The sequence below is a fragment of the Mirounga leonina genome, unplaced genomic scaffold, assembly GCF_011800145.1.
Source record: "Mirounga leonina isolate KUSES-001 unplaced genomic scaffold, KU_Mleo_1.0 Mir_115, whole genome shotgun sequence".
Classification (NCBI taxonomy): Eukaryota; Metazoa; Chordata; class Mammalia; order Carnivora; family Phocidae; genus Mirounga; species Mirounga leonina.
In genome coordinates this window covers 20,369,900-20,387,340 of record NW_023270268.1, presented here as the reverse complement: position 1 = coordinate 20,387,340, position 17,441 = coordinate 20,369,900, and the positions used below count along the sequence as shown (strand labels likewise).

Sequence of the window (17,441 nt, the reverse complement as noted above, 5' to 3'; positions counted from 1 at the left end):
CAAATACGGTTGGCCCTTGAACAACATAAATTTTAGGGGCACAAACCCCCTGTGCAATCAAAAATCTATGTGTAACTTTTGACTTTCCCAAACCTAACGACTCATAGCCTTACTGATAACATAAACTGTTGGCTAACACATGCTTTATATGTTATGTTTATTATATACAGTATTCTTGCAATAACATAAGCTAGAGAAAGGGAAATGTTATTAGGAAAATTATAAGTAAGAGAAAATACATTTATAGTTCCGTAGTGTAAAAAAATCCACATATAAGTAGACCTGCACAGTTCAAAACCATGTTGTTCAAGGGTCAACGATACCACACACTCTCTGGAGGCAGAGTTAAGATGGCAGAGGAGAAGGGGTACTCTAGGCTTGCCTCATCCCCTGAACACAGCTACATAAACATCAAATCATTTTGGACACCCAAGAAATCAATCTGAGAACTAAGAGAGCAAAACTGCACAACTAGAGGTAGAAAAACTACTATATGGGAGATGTAGCAGAGTTACAAATTAATATCTAAATGTGCTAATCATAGTAGCTCTCTCTGTGTATTAATTCAAATGTTCCTATTTGGATAATTCAGTCACTTTCAGTTTTAATATTGTCTTTCAACTTAATCTCTGTTTCCTCTGTTCCTGTCCAAGAAGATTTGGGTATTGGAGCAAGTCTGAACAAATTTGGAGTAAGGGTGATCTCCGGCACCATGATGATGGTTTTTGAAAATCTGCTGGTTGATGTCGATTGGGGTGCTGTTGGTCGGGTACCCATTTTAGGGTATTCTACCATGTACACTGCTAAAGTTCTGTTATTATAACTAAAACTCATTTCATTTCTATCTAGAAGAGGAACAAGAATATCTGCCTGGCTAACCTGACCTTATATTGATTCATGTTAATGCTACAAACCACTTTGAGTCTCTGCTACATCATCAAACCAAAACCAAGTCTAGGATGTGCAAAACCAAGTCTAGCATGTGGGCATTCCCTGCCTCTTCCCATGCCAGACCCCATAGCAACTCAGTTATGTATGACTTCACCATGTGGAGACATAGGGAAATATCTGAGTTTCTCCTCCCATCAGAAGAGAACTAAGCAAAGCTCTAGTGTGCAACCTAAGCCCTCTTTTTCTTATCTCTTTACTTGTCACAAACTCACCAGACAAAGTAGAACTATTCTGGAGTGAGTTCTAAATGAAGTACGAGCTAAGTTTCTTTAGGCCTTAATGCTTCTATAAACATCTCTAATATATCTTACCTCCCTGGGACTTCTTTTCTCACTTCCCGTTTCCCCCTATACCTACCCCCCTTCTTTAATTTTAAAACTTCCCTGACTTACATATGATAAACAAATATGTGGTGCTGTTCATAATAATAAATAACTCAGAAATATTTTAGATCACTTTATTCTGCTTTAAATTTTCAAAATCCTTCAATTGTTGGTTTACTAAGGCCATATCTCCAAAGGAAACAAAGAGCACTCCTCTTGCAATGATATTAAAAGAAATATGTTATTTGTTTGTTTGTTTTTTGAGTATGCTGTTTGGTTAATACAATTTTATTGCAATTGAATCTCAGAGAAATTATGTTATAGCATATGATATTTGGTGGTGGGTTTTTATATTAAGTTAATAAAGGCAGTCATTAAATAGTATATCAAGGAAAAGATATTTGTAAGCATCATGAAATAAGTGAACCAACCTTAGTATGTGATGGCAATGACAGTATCATTGATAGTTTGGTAAAGAAATCATTTCAGGATCAGATATATTGAATGTAGGGATCTTCACTTTGATTTTTAAAATTTCCACCTCAGAAATACAATATGGTTAAAATGGGCCCTGATGCTTATAATAGTGAGAATACTGTACATTATTAAGATATTTCTAGAACTAAAGAAATTTCTTAAGGAAAGTCTATTTAAGAAGGAAAAATATTTTATGACAGTAGGAATAAAAGCCTGATAGCAGGAATTATGAACATCATAACACTTTTTTTTAAGATTTTTTATTTATTTTTATTTGAGAGAGAGAGAATGAGAGAGAGGGAGTACATGAGAGGGGGGAGGGTCAGAGGGAGAAGCAGACTCCCCGCTGAGCAGGGAGCCCGATGCGGGACTCGATCCAGGGACTCCAGGATCATGACCTGAGCCGAAGGCAGTCGCTTAACCGACTGAGCCACCCAGGCGCCCCGAACATCATAACACTTTCATTAGTCATGTTAGCAAACAGGGTCCTTGAATAGTTGAGTAAATAAAATGTGTCTGACAGGATTATAATAAATTAATATTTATTGAGTACCTATAAGATGTGTTAGGTTGTTCTGACACTATTCTATTATCTCAAAATCTGACCTCGACTAAAAGATTTAAATAATGAAAACATTTCCACTACTCATAAAATTGTGATTTTTCAGCATTTAAAAAATGAATTTTGAGATTAGTAACTAAGTATAATTCTAAACCTCTTACTGTCTTGATAAAAAATGATGGTAGCAGAGGACCCTCCATGTTTGTTGAAATAAAATAAAAATAATATAGTTTGTTATTAATATTTTTTTAATTTGAGTTTCTTTTACATTTAATAATAGATGAATTAAACATAGGGAAGTTACCAGTAGTCAAAAGAGTATTCACTTAGCTCAGGGTAAAAATCAATTTATTAAGTATAAGCCTTGAATTTTAGACAGGAGATCAAATGAAAAGAAAAAAACTAAGACCTCTTATCTCAGTAAATCTATTGCACACAAGAATATCCTGGAGGTAGGGACTCTAGCACATATGTGGCTGGTTAAGGTAAAAAGTAAAAAAGACATTACAGAACACTCGCCATCAACAAATATTGACAATTATATAATAAGTATTTTTCAGGTAAAAATGTAAATGTAAATGACTCTAAGAAACAAGCTGAGAGTTCTAGAGGGGAGGGGGGTGGGGTGTGGGTTAGCCTGGTGATGGGTATTAAAGAGGGCACGTACTGAATGGAGCACTGGGTGTTATATGCAAACAATGAATCATGGAACACTACATCAAAAACTAATGATGCAATGTATGGTGATTAACATAACACAATAAAATTTTTAAAAATGTAAATGTATTTCTAGGAGAAAAAATTACCACCATATGAAGACAACATTCTCAACAAATGAAGATATAAAAAGAAAAAAGAAAAACATACAAAATATTGCTGAAGGAACTAGTTTGGGATAAAGTATATACACTTGGACACTCTTTTATGATTAAGTTGTAAAATTTCATGGTCAGTATGCCAAACAAAAGAGCAAAAGCAGATGCAAACTGTGGTGTACATAACCCTCCTGCCCCTGCACAGATGGATTATCTGTCCTCAAATTACCTACAGTGTTCAAGACCCACTCACAACCACCAGAACTAGATTTAGAGGGAGATAAACATTTGGTTTCATGACTTGTAGATATATGAGAGTCCCTGAAACATTGCTGAAAATATAACAAGAAAACACTTTGATTAGTCTCTTGGGTTTGCAATTCATCTTTCCCCAGCACATGTTAAAATAAAAACAGATGGTCACTAAAATGCCACTATAGCAGAGCTTTTGCTGCTGAATGAAGTATGCAAATTAGGCCATGGCCATCTCATTACTCTTTCTCTTCCTTTCCCTCTTATTGATTTTTTATTTCTTCTATCTAAATGTTACTGGAGAATCCCAATTAAAGGAGCTTGGAATGCATATCCAGGGAATTTGAATTTTTAAGGAAAACACAGGGTGATTCTGAATCACGTGTTCTAAAGACCGACAGAGAAACACTGTCTTAACCTTTCAAATTCTGGCTTGGCTTGTCCCACTTCATTGAAATAAGTTTTCAAAGACACCTGCCATTTTACAATTTTCAGATCTCCAATATAGGTTGCCTTTCTCGACCTCTCTGAAAAAAGCCTTCAGGATCCACTGGTTAACCACATTCTTTTTCTGAAATTTTCTCCTCCTTTGGCTTCTGAATCCTGGAGCAATCCTAGTTGTTCTCCAAGCTTGAGAGGTGATGTAATGTCATGAATATGAGCATAGATTCTAGAACCAGCTTGCCAGGGTTCAGGGTCTGACTCTAGTTAAGAGACTTTGGGCAAATTACCTTGTTTCAGTTTACTGATCTACATAATGGACACAAATAAACTATAGTAACTCACAAAAATATGATTTAGTATACATTTAATTACATACCAAGCACAAAGTAAATTCACAACAAATATTACTCATTATTTGTATTTCTGACACCTTCATTATCTTAGGATATTTCGCTTCCTCCTATAGAACAAGAATTAAATTTTAAGGTTGCTTCCCCTCTTCTTTCTTTTGGCTATTTTATAACTCCCTCAGCTATAGTTCTTCTATCAATGAGATAAAACTCCATTTAGTATCACAAACTGAGTAAGTATCTAGGTCAAATCATCATCTTTGCTACCAACCCTCCAATCAGCTTTTCCTCTGTTCAGTCTTGACATTTAACCACACTACTCTAAACTAATGTAACAATAGTCACATAGCATACAAACAGGGTTCTAATCTAGAATCTTGCTAATTCTTCATTCAAGCTGTATTCACTATTTTATTTCTCCTGCTAGTTATATATATTGCACCAATTTTCTTTGTTAGAAGATAGTAATCTTCTTTGGAATTGGGAAATATGAATTATTTATCAGAATTACTATTGCATACATGTTTGTTTAATATATGTTAATGAAGTTTAATATTCTTACATTAATTCTGTTTTTATTCCTCTCCTTTTGAAACTGTACTTGTTGTACCTCTAAGTCAATGATTAGTTCACACAATCTTCTACACTTGTATACTTTTATTTAGCCATTGAAATAAAATCCTAAAGGAAAATCATATGTGTTTTTTGTCACATATTCTCTCTGAAGTAAAATCTTGAATTGAAATCTACATTCATTTCTTTCTCTCCTCTAAAGATTGGCAAATCTTAAGCGACTAGTAAATATGTCTTGCTCATATCTTTGATTTCAACACTGTACCTGACACAAGTAGTTGGAAATGGGCAAGCATATGTAATCTGTCTTTCGTCTTTCTACCTGTGTACCTAGTGTCAACCTCAATCTGGATAGTCTTGACACCCATTTAAGTTTCCCAAGAACAATCTAACTGCATATAAAATGTCAGTAAACAGAACTGTCTTTACTGAAGATTCCACAGGTGAGACATAAGAGAGAATTATAGCACACATTACAAAGTTAACAAATTAAAATTTCAGACTAGATAAGTCTGTCCCCTCCATCCCCTTGTCCCCGACCCCAAGAAGATATTCATTTTCCGACCTGTCTGGCTCCTAGTCCCCAGACTCATTTGCTCTTCACTTGTCTACAATTAGTTTGGGCAGGTCAATTATACCCCATCTCTAACTGCAAACCAACATAACTAAATTCATCACAATGTTCATCAAACACTGAGCTGCGCCTTTGAGGCTATTTCAGATTAATCTTAGAGGTATTCTAAAGTTTTGTTAGAAATAAAATTATAGAGCTTTTTCTCCCTACCTCTGTGGGTTGCCATATTTGTGTTTAGATTCAGGGTTTTACCTCATTCTCATCACATTTTTGTTATATCTTCCAGAAATTTCTATTTTACTCTTCATTGTGCAGTGCTGCTATGGATTTTTTTACTTTTGTTCTCAAATTTCTTGTGTCACATCATTGCAATTTTGGAAATAGAGGAAATAGATGTGTCTAGTTGCTATTTTTGAAAATTACTTTCTTACCTTTTATTCAAAGACTTAAAAATTAATATTTTGGAAGTCTATTTAATGAATCTTAAAAAAGTGCCAACTTGAAAACACACACACACATACACATATGCTCATATTACTATTTAGTGTTTCTTTTTTTTTTTTTTTTAAAGATTTTATTTATTTAACAGAGAGAGACATAGTGAGAGCAGGAACACAAGCAGGGGGAGTGGGAGAGGGAGAAGCAAGCTTCCCGCAGAGCGGGAAGCCCGATGTGGGACTCGATCCCAGGACCCTGGGATCATGACCTGAGCCGAAGGCAGACGCTTAACGACTGAGCCACCCAGGCGCCCCTATTTAGTGTTTCTGAGAAACAAGCACAAAATGATGAAGCATGCTATTCCTGGGGTGAAGCTGTAGAAACTTCCCAATGCCAATTTAAATAGGGCTGGCCTCTACATGCAAACTAACCTGTTTAGGAAAGGGAAATTCATACATAAAATCATCCCGTTTCCATTACCTACTAGCTCTGTTACTGTGGGCAAATTACTTCAGGGAAAATATAAAGGAAATAGAAAAATAATGAAAAAATATGTACTTTCAAACATAGAAAATTGAAAGTGATTATTTTCCTAAGACTGGAAAATAGAAACACTAGAACCGGAAGAGATTGCTGTGGAAGTAGTTAGTGACTGAAAGGGGCAAAAGGTGAGGAAACAAGGGAGTTCAAACTGTGCTAAACAGATTTGAAGTTTTGATGCACAAATGAATTATTCTGCATCCTCAGTTTATGCTACCACTGCTAGAAGCTCCCAATTCTTCAAACCGCCCCAAACAGACACACACATATACACATAGAAAATCTCCAATAGAAAACTGTTACATCCCAAATAAATTCTATTCTCAAACTAAATGGCATGCATTTAATTCATTTTTTTTTTTCTTAAGGCTATTCCTAGTGGCCATTTCACCTAATTTTTCATGAATAACAGCAGTCATGAAGAACTAGAGTACCCTTTTTCCTGGGCATAGTTGCCTACTGGGGTGGTCTCCAGATAGGGGTCATGCTGGATTATCAGCCTCAGATTATAAAATGTCACTATTATCCCAGTAAAGAGGGGTTTTCTTAGAGATATAGACTGGATAAGAAATCTCTGTGTTGACAAAGATGCTACTATTCAATGAAATTAATGTTAAGCCCAGGTGAAACATGTAGCTAGTGGCTAGAATTCCACCTGTTTGAAATGATCGATGTGTTTTTCTTTTATGGAGAAAAAAAAAAGTTGGTAACCAAAGCCAAAAACCTACTCAAAATTTGAACATGATAAAACTAGCATTTGTCATTTTCTCCCATATTTTTATCCTTCAATGATAAAAAAGAAATTTGGATCACTCAAACAAGAACAAAATGTCTTATTACATAATATTGGACAATTTAATATCAGCATTTTTTCATTGTATCCCCTAGGCTGAACCTTCTAAAGGTCAAGAAGAGAGAAGCTTGAGAAAAGCAACATTCCTTATTGCCATATCACATTATGTCATATACTAATATAGATAAGATATTATTTAGAAAGCAGTTATCATTATTTAGTAAAATGACCCCAAAAGGCATCACTACTAATCCATAAATATACTAGTAAGTTCTAACTAGTCCATGGACATTCCACAAAAGCACAAATAGTCCTTGGAAATCAAAAGGTGAAATGAATTTTTATATAAATGAGAAATTTATTATAAAAACAAGGCCTGAAGTAACAGAAAATTCTATGAAACTATTTTGAATTTTTATTAACTACCAATGTTGCAAGAGAAGGCACCTCTTCTAAATTGAAAATCCACTGACACTTTAAACCTCATCTGGGACAATCAATGGAAAGAGAAAAGAAAATAGATCAGTGAGAGCTTGAAAGGAAAATTTTATTTAGCTTTTCTGTTAAATAAAAGAAAATTTAATGCTAAGAGGATAGATAAGGGTGACAATATTCTAGATTTATGTGTTACAAAACAATGAGCACCGAAAGACTCTAGAATACTATTAGATAAAACTGAATCATTTGATAGCAGTTTCAACCCAATAAAAATGGAAAACCAGGCTTAATAAAATAACTCAAATATGACAAAGGTATTATGAATAAAATAAAGTTGTCACAATAGGTCAACTTGTTACTCGATCCTTTAACAAGCTTTAACAACAGCTTAACCATGGTGAGTGAGCACATGAAATTGAATTAAATTAGTTGGTCGTAGAAACTTTAAATACTCTGAAAGTTTTACCCTTTGTTATATGTATTCCAAAATGCTCTTATTATTGAAAGGAGCATGTTTATGCTAATCTTCAAATTTCAGTTTTTAGATAAAAGTATACTTTTATCTTAGTATATTTATATACTCTTAGTATACTTCATTTTAATACTCAACTTTATACTTCTTGAAAATCTTATTAAAGCCCTATATACACAATAAAAACCTCAAGGTTTTTCCATTATAGGATATATCACATAATTAGAATATAAAGTGACAAATGCGAGCAAAATCTCAACATTTAGCCAGAAATCACAATTCCATTATTAATTTCTTTAGGGTAATTTTAAAATATGCATTCATAAAAAGGTGGTGGTATGCAAACACCATTATATTATCATGCATGTAATACTGTACATCCAATATTGCTTACTCATATTTATTTGCATACCTGATAGAATTGTGACAATTTAGATGAAATTATCTCTGCAGGACTCTAGGCGATTTTCATTTTAGTTTTGTACATTTATGAATAGTCCAGATGGGACAATATTATTTTTATCAGAAAAATAATAGTCATGGGGGCGCCTGGGTGGCTCAGATGGTTAAGCGTCTGCCTTCGGCTCAGGTCATGATCCCAGGGTCCTGGGATCGAGTCCCACATCGGGCTCCCTGCTCCTTGGGAGCCTGCTTCTCCCTCTGCCTCTCTCTCTCTCTCTCTGTCTCTCATGAATAAATAAAATAAAATCTTAAAAAAAATAATAATAATAGTCATTTGCAGAACTTAACTTCTAAGTAAATAAATAAAGATGTTTTCCAAAGAGAAAATTAGTAAGCCATGCAGTTTGTACTGGAATTTCTTTATAGCTTCCATGAGAGGGTGAAGCATGGAATCTCTGGAATATGATAAAGTCTACACATTTAAGCAACTTTTAACTACAGAATACTCTTTTGCCACTTCTGTATCTTCTCATCTTTAAAAAATGTGCAACAAAAAGAAATGTATTTCTGGAATAACAGTGATAAATTATAAAAGACCTATTTACATGACTCTATTCTCTACAAAATATTTGTAGCAGTTATTTGGTAAAGAAAATTTAAGGAAACTCAGATTTGTTGTAATAATGTAAGTTAAGTAGTTTAAAAAATAACAACTCAACAACATAAGAATACATCCAAATGTAGGATATAATTTTGTGACACTAGAATTTACATTTACCAGAGAAATTTGTATGTTGCTGATAATGGAGACAGGTGACTTTATGGATAGAATTATTTGGTAAGTGTTTTAGTCCCTTTGATTCCTGGCTACCTTATTTATAAAATAGAATAATATATTCTTTGCAGAGTTGTTGATTGGGGTTTAATAGATGATATATATAAATCACCTGGAACAATAAATACTAACTCACTTTTTGCTCTCTCTGCATTTTTTTTTTTTATCACCACTTATATTTAGGCATCAAATAGACAATACAGATGGGGGAAAGTATTATATTTTGTTGCGTTTGCACAATGAAGCATATTATGCATATTACTTATTAAGATACAGCAAGCATTGGTGGTGTCTTAGGTAGATTTCCAGGAAGTAGATGCAAATGATTTTGTGGGCGAGTCCTGCAGTCCATTTTGCAAGTATGAACATTCAAGAAGAAGAATAAAATTTCCATATCTTTCTCTAAATAAAAATGATAATGTTCTCAACTAAGAATTTATAGGATCCTTTATTCTTAGGAATTCCATTTTTAGCTTGGTTTCTGTGTGGTAAAGGAATTACCATTAATAGATATATGAGGCTTGGAATTGGGCTCCTTTCTTATTCATGAACAGGTCTAAAAACGTACACTTTTAGAGTGGGGAGGTGGAGGAATATGTATAAGAAATAATATGTTTCTATATTAATATAAGGTACTAACGCAATTGTGAGGTTGATTGCCCATAGTAAGTTCCACCTGCAGATAAAGGTGAGCATTCCTCTGAAGTATCATTCCAGACCAAACTAATATGACCTAAACCAAGTGTTCTAACTAATTCATGGTTGTTTTTAAAGACTTTTACTAGAAAGAGCCTTGGAAAAAAAATATGAATAGAAAATGTAGCAATAAATTTTTAAGCACCATATTGATCAATGCATTGTTGGCAATATGATAGGATTTTTTTTACGTTCTCTTAAAATGATTTCTCTCTTTGAGTAAAGAAAAACACAGTTTCTGCAGAATATTCATTCTTAGAAGGCAGTAGACTTCAGAAGTGCAGGTATGTAAATGAATAAGACCTGAGTTTGATTGCTAGTTTGACCATTTAATAGTTGTATGACCTTCATCACACTATTTAATCGATGTTATCCTCAATTTCCACGTTTATAAGAGGAAGATAATGGCAACATCTCTGTGATTGTAAGGAAAAATTAAACAAGAAAATGCATATAAAGACTTTACCACAATACTAGCCCATAATAAACACACTGATAAAATGATTTTAAAATAATCAATTTGAGGGAACTCATTCCTATTACTAGGATTTGAAAAATTTTGACCATTCTAAATTTTGTCTGGGACTGGCTCAGATTTGAGTTTCTAAGGCAGGCATGACTGACTTTTGTCCTGGTTTCTTTCTATGATATCATTTATTATTCCTCCAAAAGAAGTTTGTCAATATAAACATAGGTAAAGGAAAACACCAAAGCTGCCACCATTATCTCCAACAATACAAACTTAAAGAAAAACAACTTGAAATTGAATCATACTGTGCTTAAGAAGGTTTTACCTAAATGTCAAACATAAGGTTAAGAAGTTTAAATAGAGGCTGTGAAATATATATTTTTAAGCAGGACTTAAGAAACACATTCTGTCTCACTAGTTCATCTTATGCCTATAGAATTTAATAATTCTCAATTATTTTCTGATGACTATTTTTGTTTTGTTTTTACCTGTCTTTGACCAATAACATCCAAGATTAACTATTTGCAATACAGTAGAAAGAGAAATATGGAGTCCTTTCTATTAGACTATTTTAGCTTAGCCATACTAAAAAGAACAAAGCAAGGTAGAAATAATTTCCAATTTAAAAATGTACTGTTTTTCTTCTCATTATTTGGTAGCCTTGAAGCGAACTACAAATTTGTATTAAAAAATCTTCATGATGCCAAGTCATGAGAACAGGTCAAAATTCAGTCTCATTTTTAAGTGCCATTAAAATTTAGACAAAATGTATCTTATTTTTCAAACATGAAGTATCCAACCAGAATACAAGATTGTAACATTTTGTTTGCTATTGATTTAGCTTTCCTAAGGAATCCACCCCTCCTCTCCCTCACCTCTCCTTGCTTTTTCTAATAAAGTTGCATTTGTTTCCAAAAGTATTTTTGTGCTATTTTTAAAATCTGTTTACTCCAAAACTCAACATACACTTTCAAAAAGTATTCTAAAACAATTAAACTAACAAATGAATAGAAAATGTAGCAATAAATTTTGTTAAGCACCATATTGATCAATGCATTGTTGGCAATATGATAGGAGTTTTTTACATTCTCTTAAGATGATTTCTAATACTAATACATTTGCTAGTATTTTCACTAGCAAATTTAAACAATCTTTAAGTACTGACAGATCATACTTTATTGTTCAAACACCTAGTTCATAAGATATGTATTTTGCTCAATTTAACTGCAATCTTACTAACCAACTGAAGCCCCTTAACATGCAAAAACAAAAACTCTAAATATTGTTTTATATAAAATTTAAAAGGATGTCCATTTCCAAAAAACTACATTAAAGGTGAACATCAAGGAACACTAACATCAACTTTTTCAAATTATAACAAATATCTTGGAGGGTCATGAAAACAATCCTAATACAATTAAATATATATACCACAAACAAAATTTCCCCTTTTCATCCAAAACGCTGTGAGAGATTATTTAATGTACTGTGCTGATAAAGCTTTTATTTAATGTTCTGTCCTGGTTTTAAAAATAGATTAGTCTATTCTTGTGTACATCTGCAGGTACACAAATAACTTAAGCTGATGATGTAAAATTGAGAATATATTTTTAGAAAAACTTACCATTGTCATTCTTCAGCATCCCATTGCTCAGTTGTTTTAATCTCTTTTGATGTGATTTGCCATTGTAGTGGATTTGTGCTTGAGCTGCCGAATTCAGCTGAATGTTACAAACATTGCACAAAGTGAAATTGGTATGTTTCTTTTCTCTTTCCGGTTTTTCTTCAAAGTCATCAGGTAAAAATTCAGCCTCACTTTCTCCATCATGTGCACATGTGAAATCTAGGGGCGCAAAGGAATTTATGAACAGGCTGATCAAGACCTCCAGATTCTTTCATAGTACTGAATTGGGTAGCAAATAAGCATTGTTCTAGATAATAAGAATTCAAAATTTCCACTTCCTCCCTTTTTAGTGCATCACTTTCGTACTATCTAAAGTAGTTAGCTTCTTTAATGGAATACAAATGAGAAACATTTCACTTTGTTTTTTCTATGTCAGATAGTGGGTTAAAGGTCTGAAAAGGGTCTAACATACATTTTTTCATTCAATCATTTGACAATAGAATAGGCACTATAGATTTTCCTGTCTCATAGCTGAAGAAACTAAGGTTGAGACTGGTTAAATAACTTGCCTAGGGTCACACAGCAAATAAATGGTACAGTAGGAGAGCAGTTTTATTAATCTTCAAATCCCAAATTCTTCATCATCTTGTTCTCTAGCATGTATTAATGTATTAGATATTTCCCTTTTGATTCAACTAAATAACTTTCTCTTGTTTTTCTATTCCTTGCACATTAAGTAAAGTCACTTATATCTGGATGGATATATCCTACAAATACAAAAATGCTGAAATTGTTTCAGTACCTAAAATTTTATATTTTATACCTGGAGCACAAAAGAGATTCTGAATACCCACGGTATCTTCATAAGTAGGGTGAAAAAAGTGTAACTTATCTATGGATTACAATGGAATATATTATTTTAGGATAAATATGTGCTTTGTATACTCAAATCCAACAGAAAAGGGCCACTGATAATTCCAGTACCTCTGGCTTTAACATGGTAATAATTAACTACTGCAATACATATTTTACTATTCATTTAGAAATTACTTAAAACAATGGCTCCTTTCTAAAATTTTTCTATGTTTTCACTACATGGGACTCTGTACAACTCTTATGGTCCAGGTTTGGGACCATTCCAATTTTCCAGATTTCTCAAGGACTTATTTTATTGTCATTGAAAGTATTGGCAGAGGAAAGCAACAATTATTTTAAAATGCATTTAGTAATTGCCTACTGTGTGGCAGGCAATCTCCTAGGTGCTGGAGATAAACTGATAAGCAAGATGAGGATGGTCCTTACCATTATTCAACTTACTGATAATGATAAGAAGATCATTAGAAGATGGGCTTTGGCATCAGGTGAATGAGATAATAAATGCTAAAATAATTTTAACAATCAAAATTTTTCTACTAAATCAAGCCAAATACCTAATACTTGAATCAAAGAATATTGAAGTATCTAATTTCCAAAAGGAGTAAAAGCATATAATTCATACTTTTGGGAGGAACAATTTATTTAAAATATGTTAACCTCTTTTTAAGAAGGAAGTTTCATCTTTCTTACTCAAGTAGCCCCTATTACAAAATATTAAACATATAATTTAAGTGGTCATATTGAAAAGAAAATAGATTTCGTGAAATGATTACATAATCTTAGTTAAAGCAAAATATATTTAAAAATTAGCTTTTCTTATTTTATTTTTTTAAGATTTTATTTATTTATTTGAGAGAGAGAGAGCACAAGTGGGGGGAGCGAGAGGGAGAAGCAGACGCCTCACTGAGCAGGGACCCTGATGTGGGACTCAATCCAAGGACCTTGGGATCATGACCAGAGCTGAAGGAAGACATTTAACCAACTGAGCCACCCAGGTGCCCCTAGATTTTCTTATTTTATATTAAAGAAAAGAATTTAAGTATCTACTCCAGGTTTGTATTCAGAATGTTTCAAAACTTCTCTTGTCTAGAGCTGATTTATATGTTTAAAGTCTTTTATCTCAAATACCATGAAAAAGATTAAGTAAATGATGGTGCATTCAATCACTATGATATTAGGGTTCCTGGGTGGCTCAGTCGTTGAGTGTCTGCCTTCGGCTCAGGTCATGATCCCAGTGTCCTGGGATCAAGTCCCACATCGGGGCTCCCTGCTCAGCAGGAAGCCTGCTTCTCCCTCTCCCACTCCCCCTGCTTGTGTTCCCTCTCTCACTGTGTCTATCTCTGTCAAATAAATAAATAAAATCTTTAAAATATAATAATAATAATAATCATTGTGATATTATATAGCCAATGAAACAGATCGGAAAAAATTTGTAACATGGGAAATTCTTTCTATATAATTAAAAAACAAACACAGGATGTAAATTTACAAATGTTTACACTATGTAAAACACAAATAAAACTTAGAAAAAATGATAGTAGTTGATTCTGAATGGTGAGATTAGAGTTAGCTTTTTTTCTACATCTTTTTCTCATTTTCAAAATTTTACATAATGACCACTTACTATACTTATTATTTTAAAAATCAATATATTTGGGGGCGCCTGGGTGGCTCGGTCATTAAGCATCTGCCTTCGGCTCAGGTCATGATCCCAGGGTCCTGGGATCGAGCCCCACATCGGGCTCCCTGCTCAGCAGGAGGCCTGTTTCTCCCTCTCCCACTCCCCCTGCTTGTGTTCCTGCTCTTGCTGTGTCTTTCTCTGTCAACTAAATAAATAAAATCTTTTAATAAATAAATTAAATAAATAAATAAATAAATAAATAAATATCAATATATTTGAAAGAAATAAGCCAAAAAAAGAGAACCTGTATCCTACTGAATGAATGGTAGGTTTGTCAGAACTAGGCCAAACTACACAGACAGTCCCAGTACATGAGCCTTTGTGATACATCATTTTTAATAAATATATGCCTGTTTGGAAGGAAACATTTTCTTCTTGATTCACATTTCCACCTTGACCTAGAAAATAAGAATGTCTGCCAACAATTTAGTAGGAGAAAATACTGGAGAAGAAATTTTCTACCAAGGCTATGAGATTTATTTGCTTACACGTGAGGGTTTCCCTGATCACTAAAGAAAGTGAAGACTAGGTCACCAGAGTTGATAAATAATTTTGTACTGGGAGGGGGAGAGGCAAGGATAACAACTCTTAAAGGAAGTAGAAAGTAAGATATATTAACCATGTGGTATGAACATTAGAAAAAAAAGGAAATCTTGAATAAATTCTTGTGACTGGGGTCACAAAACATTTATAGAATTTGCAAGAAAACAGCAATGTTTCAAATGGCACTCTCTAAAGTAGGAGGTGATATACATAAGTAATTTCTTAGTCCTCACATGATAAAATTATCACTTAACTTCTGGAAGGGAAATTTTGCTCATTTGAGTTTCACTGAGAAAAAAAATTCAGTAGTCCTACATAGGCTTTAGGTAACTAGCTTGGAACCCAAACTATTTTATCAATTAACTCATTTTTTTCCACCTAACCTCTATCCCTCAGAACCACTGAAGACACTTTGAAAGTCTGTGGCTTTACATAATAATGTGGATCTAGACTGTATCATGTAATAGGTTTAAGGATTAAAATTATCCTAGGGATGATTACTGTAGGAATTAGGTATTTGCTTGCGTGCATGCACGCACGTGTGTGTGTTTTAAATTTTGTAAACAAAAAGTTTAAATTAATCCTATGATCATAGAAATAAAAGGTGGGGTACATAAGAGAACTCGTCTGTGGTAAACTATATTAAACCATGTATCTGAGCATAATTTGAGAAAAATAAAAGTGGAAACAATATTTTTCCTGGGAAACAATAGGGTTCTTGAAGTTGATTTATAGTACATTGTTTTGACCCACTTGGGAACCTTCTGAGGTAGAAGCTTACATGTCACCACTTGAACCAAAGCACCAGCTTTTGGTTTTAAGACTATCTTGAAAATTGCTGATCTTTTCTCCCCCACATCACTCCCAGGGTAAAAGGCCATAACTCTGGTGGACCCTAAGTTTGGTGTAACCCAACTTATTAATAATCAAAAGTTGGGGAGTACACATAGAAGCCAATTGAAGGAGGTCCCAATGACCAAAGCTGGAACAACCAACTAAATACCATATTATTGGATTATAGTCCAAAGTATAAAATACTTTATACTTTAAATATAAAATATCAAGGAATACATACTGATATTAAAAAATAAATGGGGAAGAAGATGCAAACCCCCCATGAAGAAGTGATCCAAATAGTTTAAATAGATACCCTTCCTCAAGAAAGATGGAACATTACTCCTTATCCCTTAAGAGCAGGCTATACTTAGTGACTTGCTTCCAAATAATAAAGTAACTCTATAGTGGAAAAACTTGACAAACACTACCTCAGCTATGTAATCAAGGCTAACAACAGTGATAAGTCATGCTGACAGCATGTATCCTTGATATGATGTGTTGAGAATGGTTTTTCACCTCTACGTGTCTTTCTCAGAAAAACACATAACCCAAGTCAAAGCATGAGAAAAACATCAGACAAAAAAATGAAGGACATACTACAAAATACCCGACTGTTACTCCTGAAAATTGTCAAGGTCATCAAAAACAAAGTTTGAGAAATTATCACAGCCCAGAGGAGCCAAAGGAAATATTAAAAGTAAATGAAAGGTGGTATCTTGGATGGAGTCCTGAAAGAGAGTCAGAACACTGGGTTAAAAAGAAAAAAAAAAAAAAAAAACAGAAATAAAATCTAAATAAATTATGCAGTTTCATTAATATTAATATATTATTATTAGTCCATTAGTTGTGACAAATGGGCCATACTAATCTGTCAACAAGAGAAGAAATTGGGTTGGTGGGGTATATGGGAACTCTAGTAACTTGGCAACTTTTCTACAAATTTAAAACTATACTAAAATAAAAGATGTATTTATTTTAGATTGGGGAAAGGTCAGGGACCATTCTCTCTCTTCTTGATGCATCAAGCCAGAATTTCTTTGGAACTTCCATACACTGGGAAAGAACTAAGAAAGAAGCTTCTCTTCTTTTCTTCATCCCTTGCTCATTTATTTCCAAGCAGGAAAAATAAATTGTGTGATTGGGAGGGTGAAGGAAAGGATCACCACCTCATGCGTGGCCAACCATCTTGGCTCTGTATTTTAAATTCACTTAAAATTACATTTTCTGGGGTGCCTGGTTGACTCAGACAGAAAAGCATGTGACTCTTGATCTTGGGGTCATGAGTTTGAGCCACACGTTGGGTGTAGACATTACTTAAATAAAAATAAAACTTTTTTAAAAATTACATTTTCTTCTCTTCTCAGTTGCGATATGTGAACTTAAAGTATAAAGGCTCACATCCTTGAATGGAAGGCCCAGAATTTTCCAGCTGCCCTGCATATAACTGGGGAGGAATGCAATTCAGACAGGAAAGGG

General features: G+C 33.7%; 1 protein-coding gene across 1 annotated transcript in view; it reads right to left on the bottom strand.

Moving 5' to 3' along the window:
• ZNF385D (zinc finger protein 385D) overlaps positions 1-17,441 on the bottom strand; it is a 932,012-nt gene that overhangs the window by 693,256 nt on the left and 221,315 nt on the right. The window contains exon 2 of the mRNA XM_034993847.1: positions 12,029-12,247. Within this exon, the coding sequence (XP_034849738.1) occupies positions 12,029-12,247 (219 nt within the window). The remainder of the gene's footprint in view (positions 1-12,028; positions 12,248-17,441) is intronic.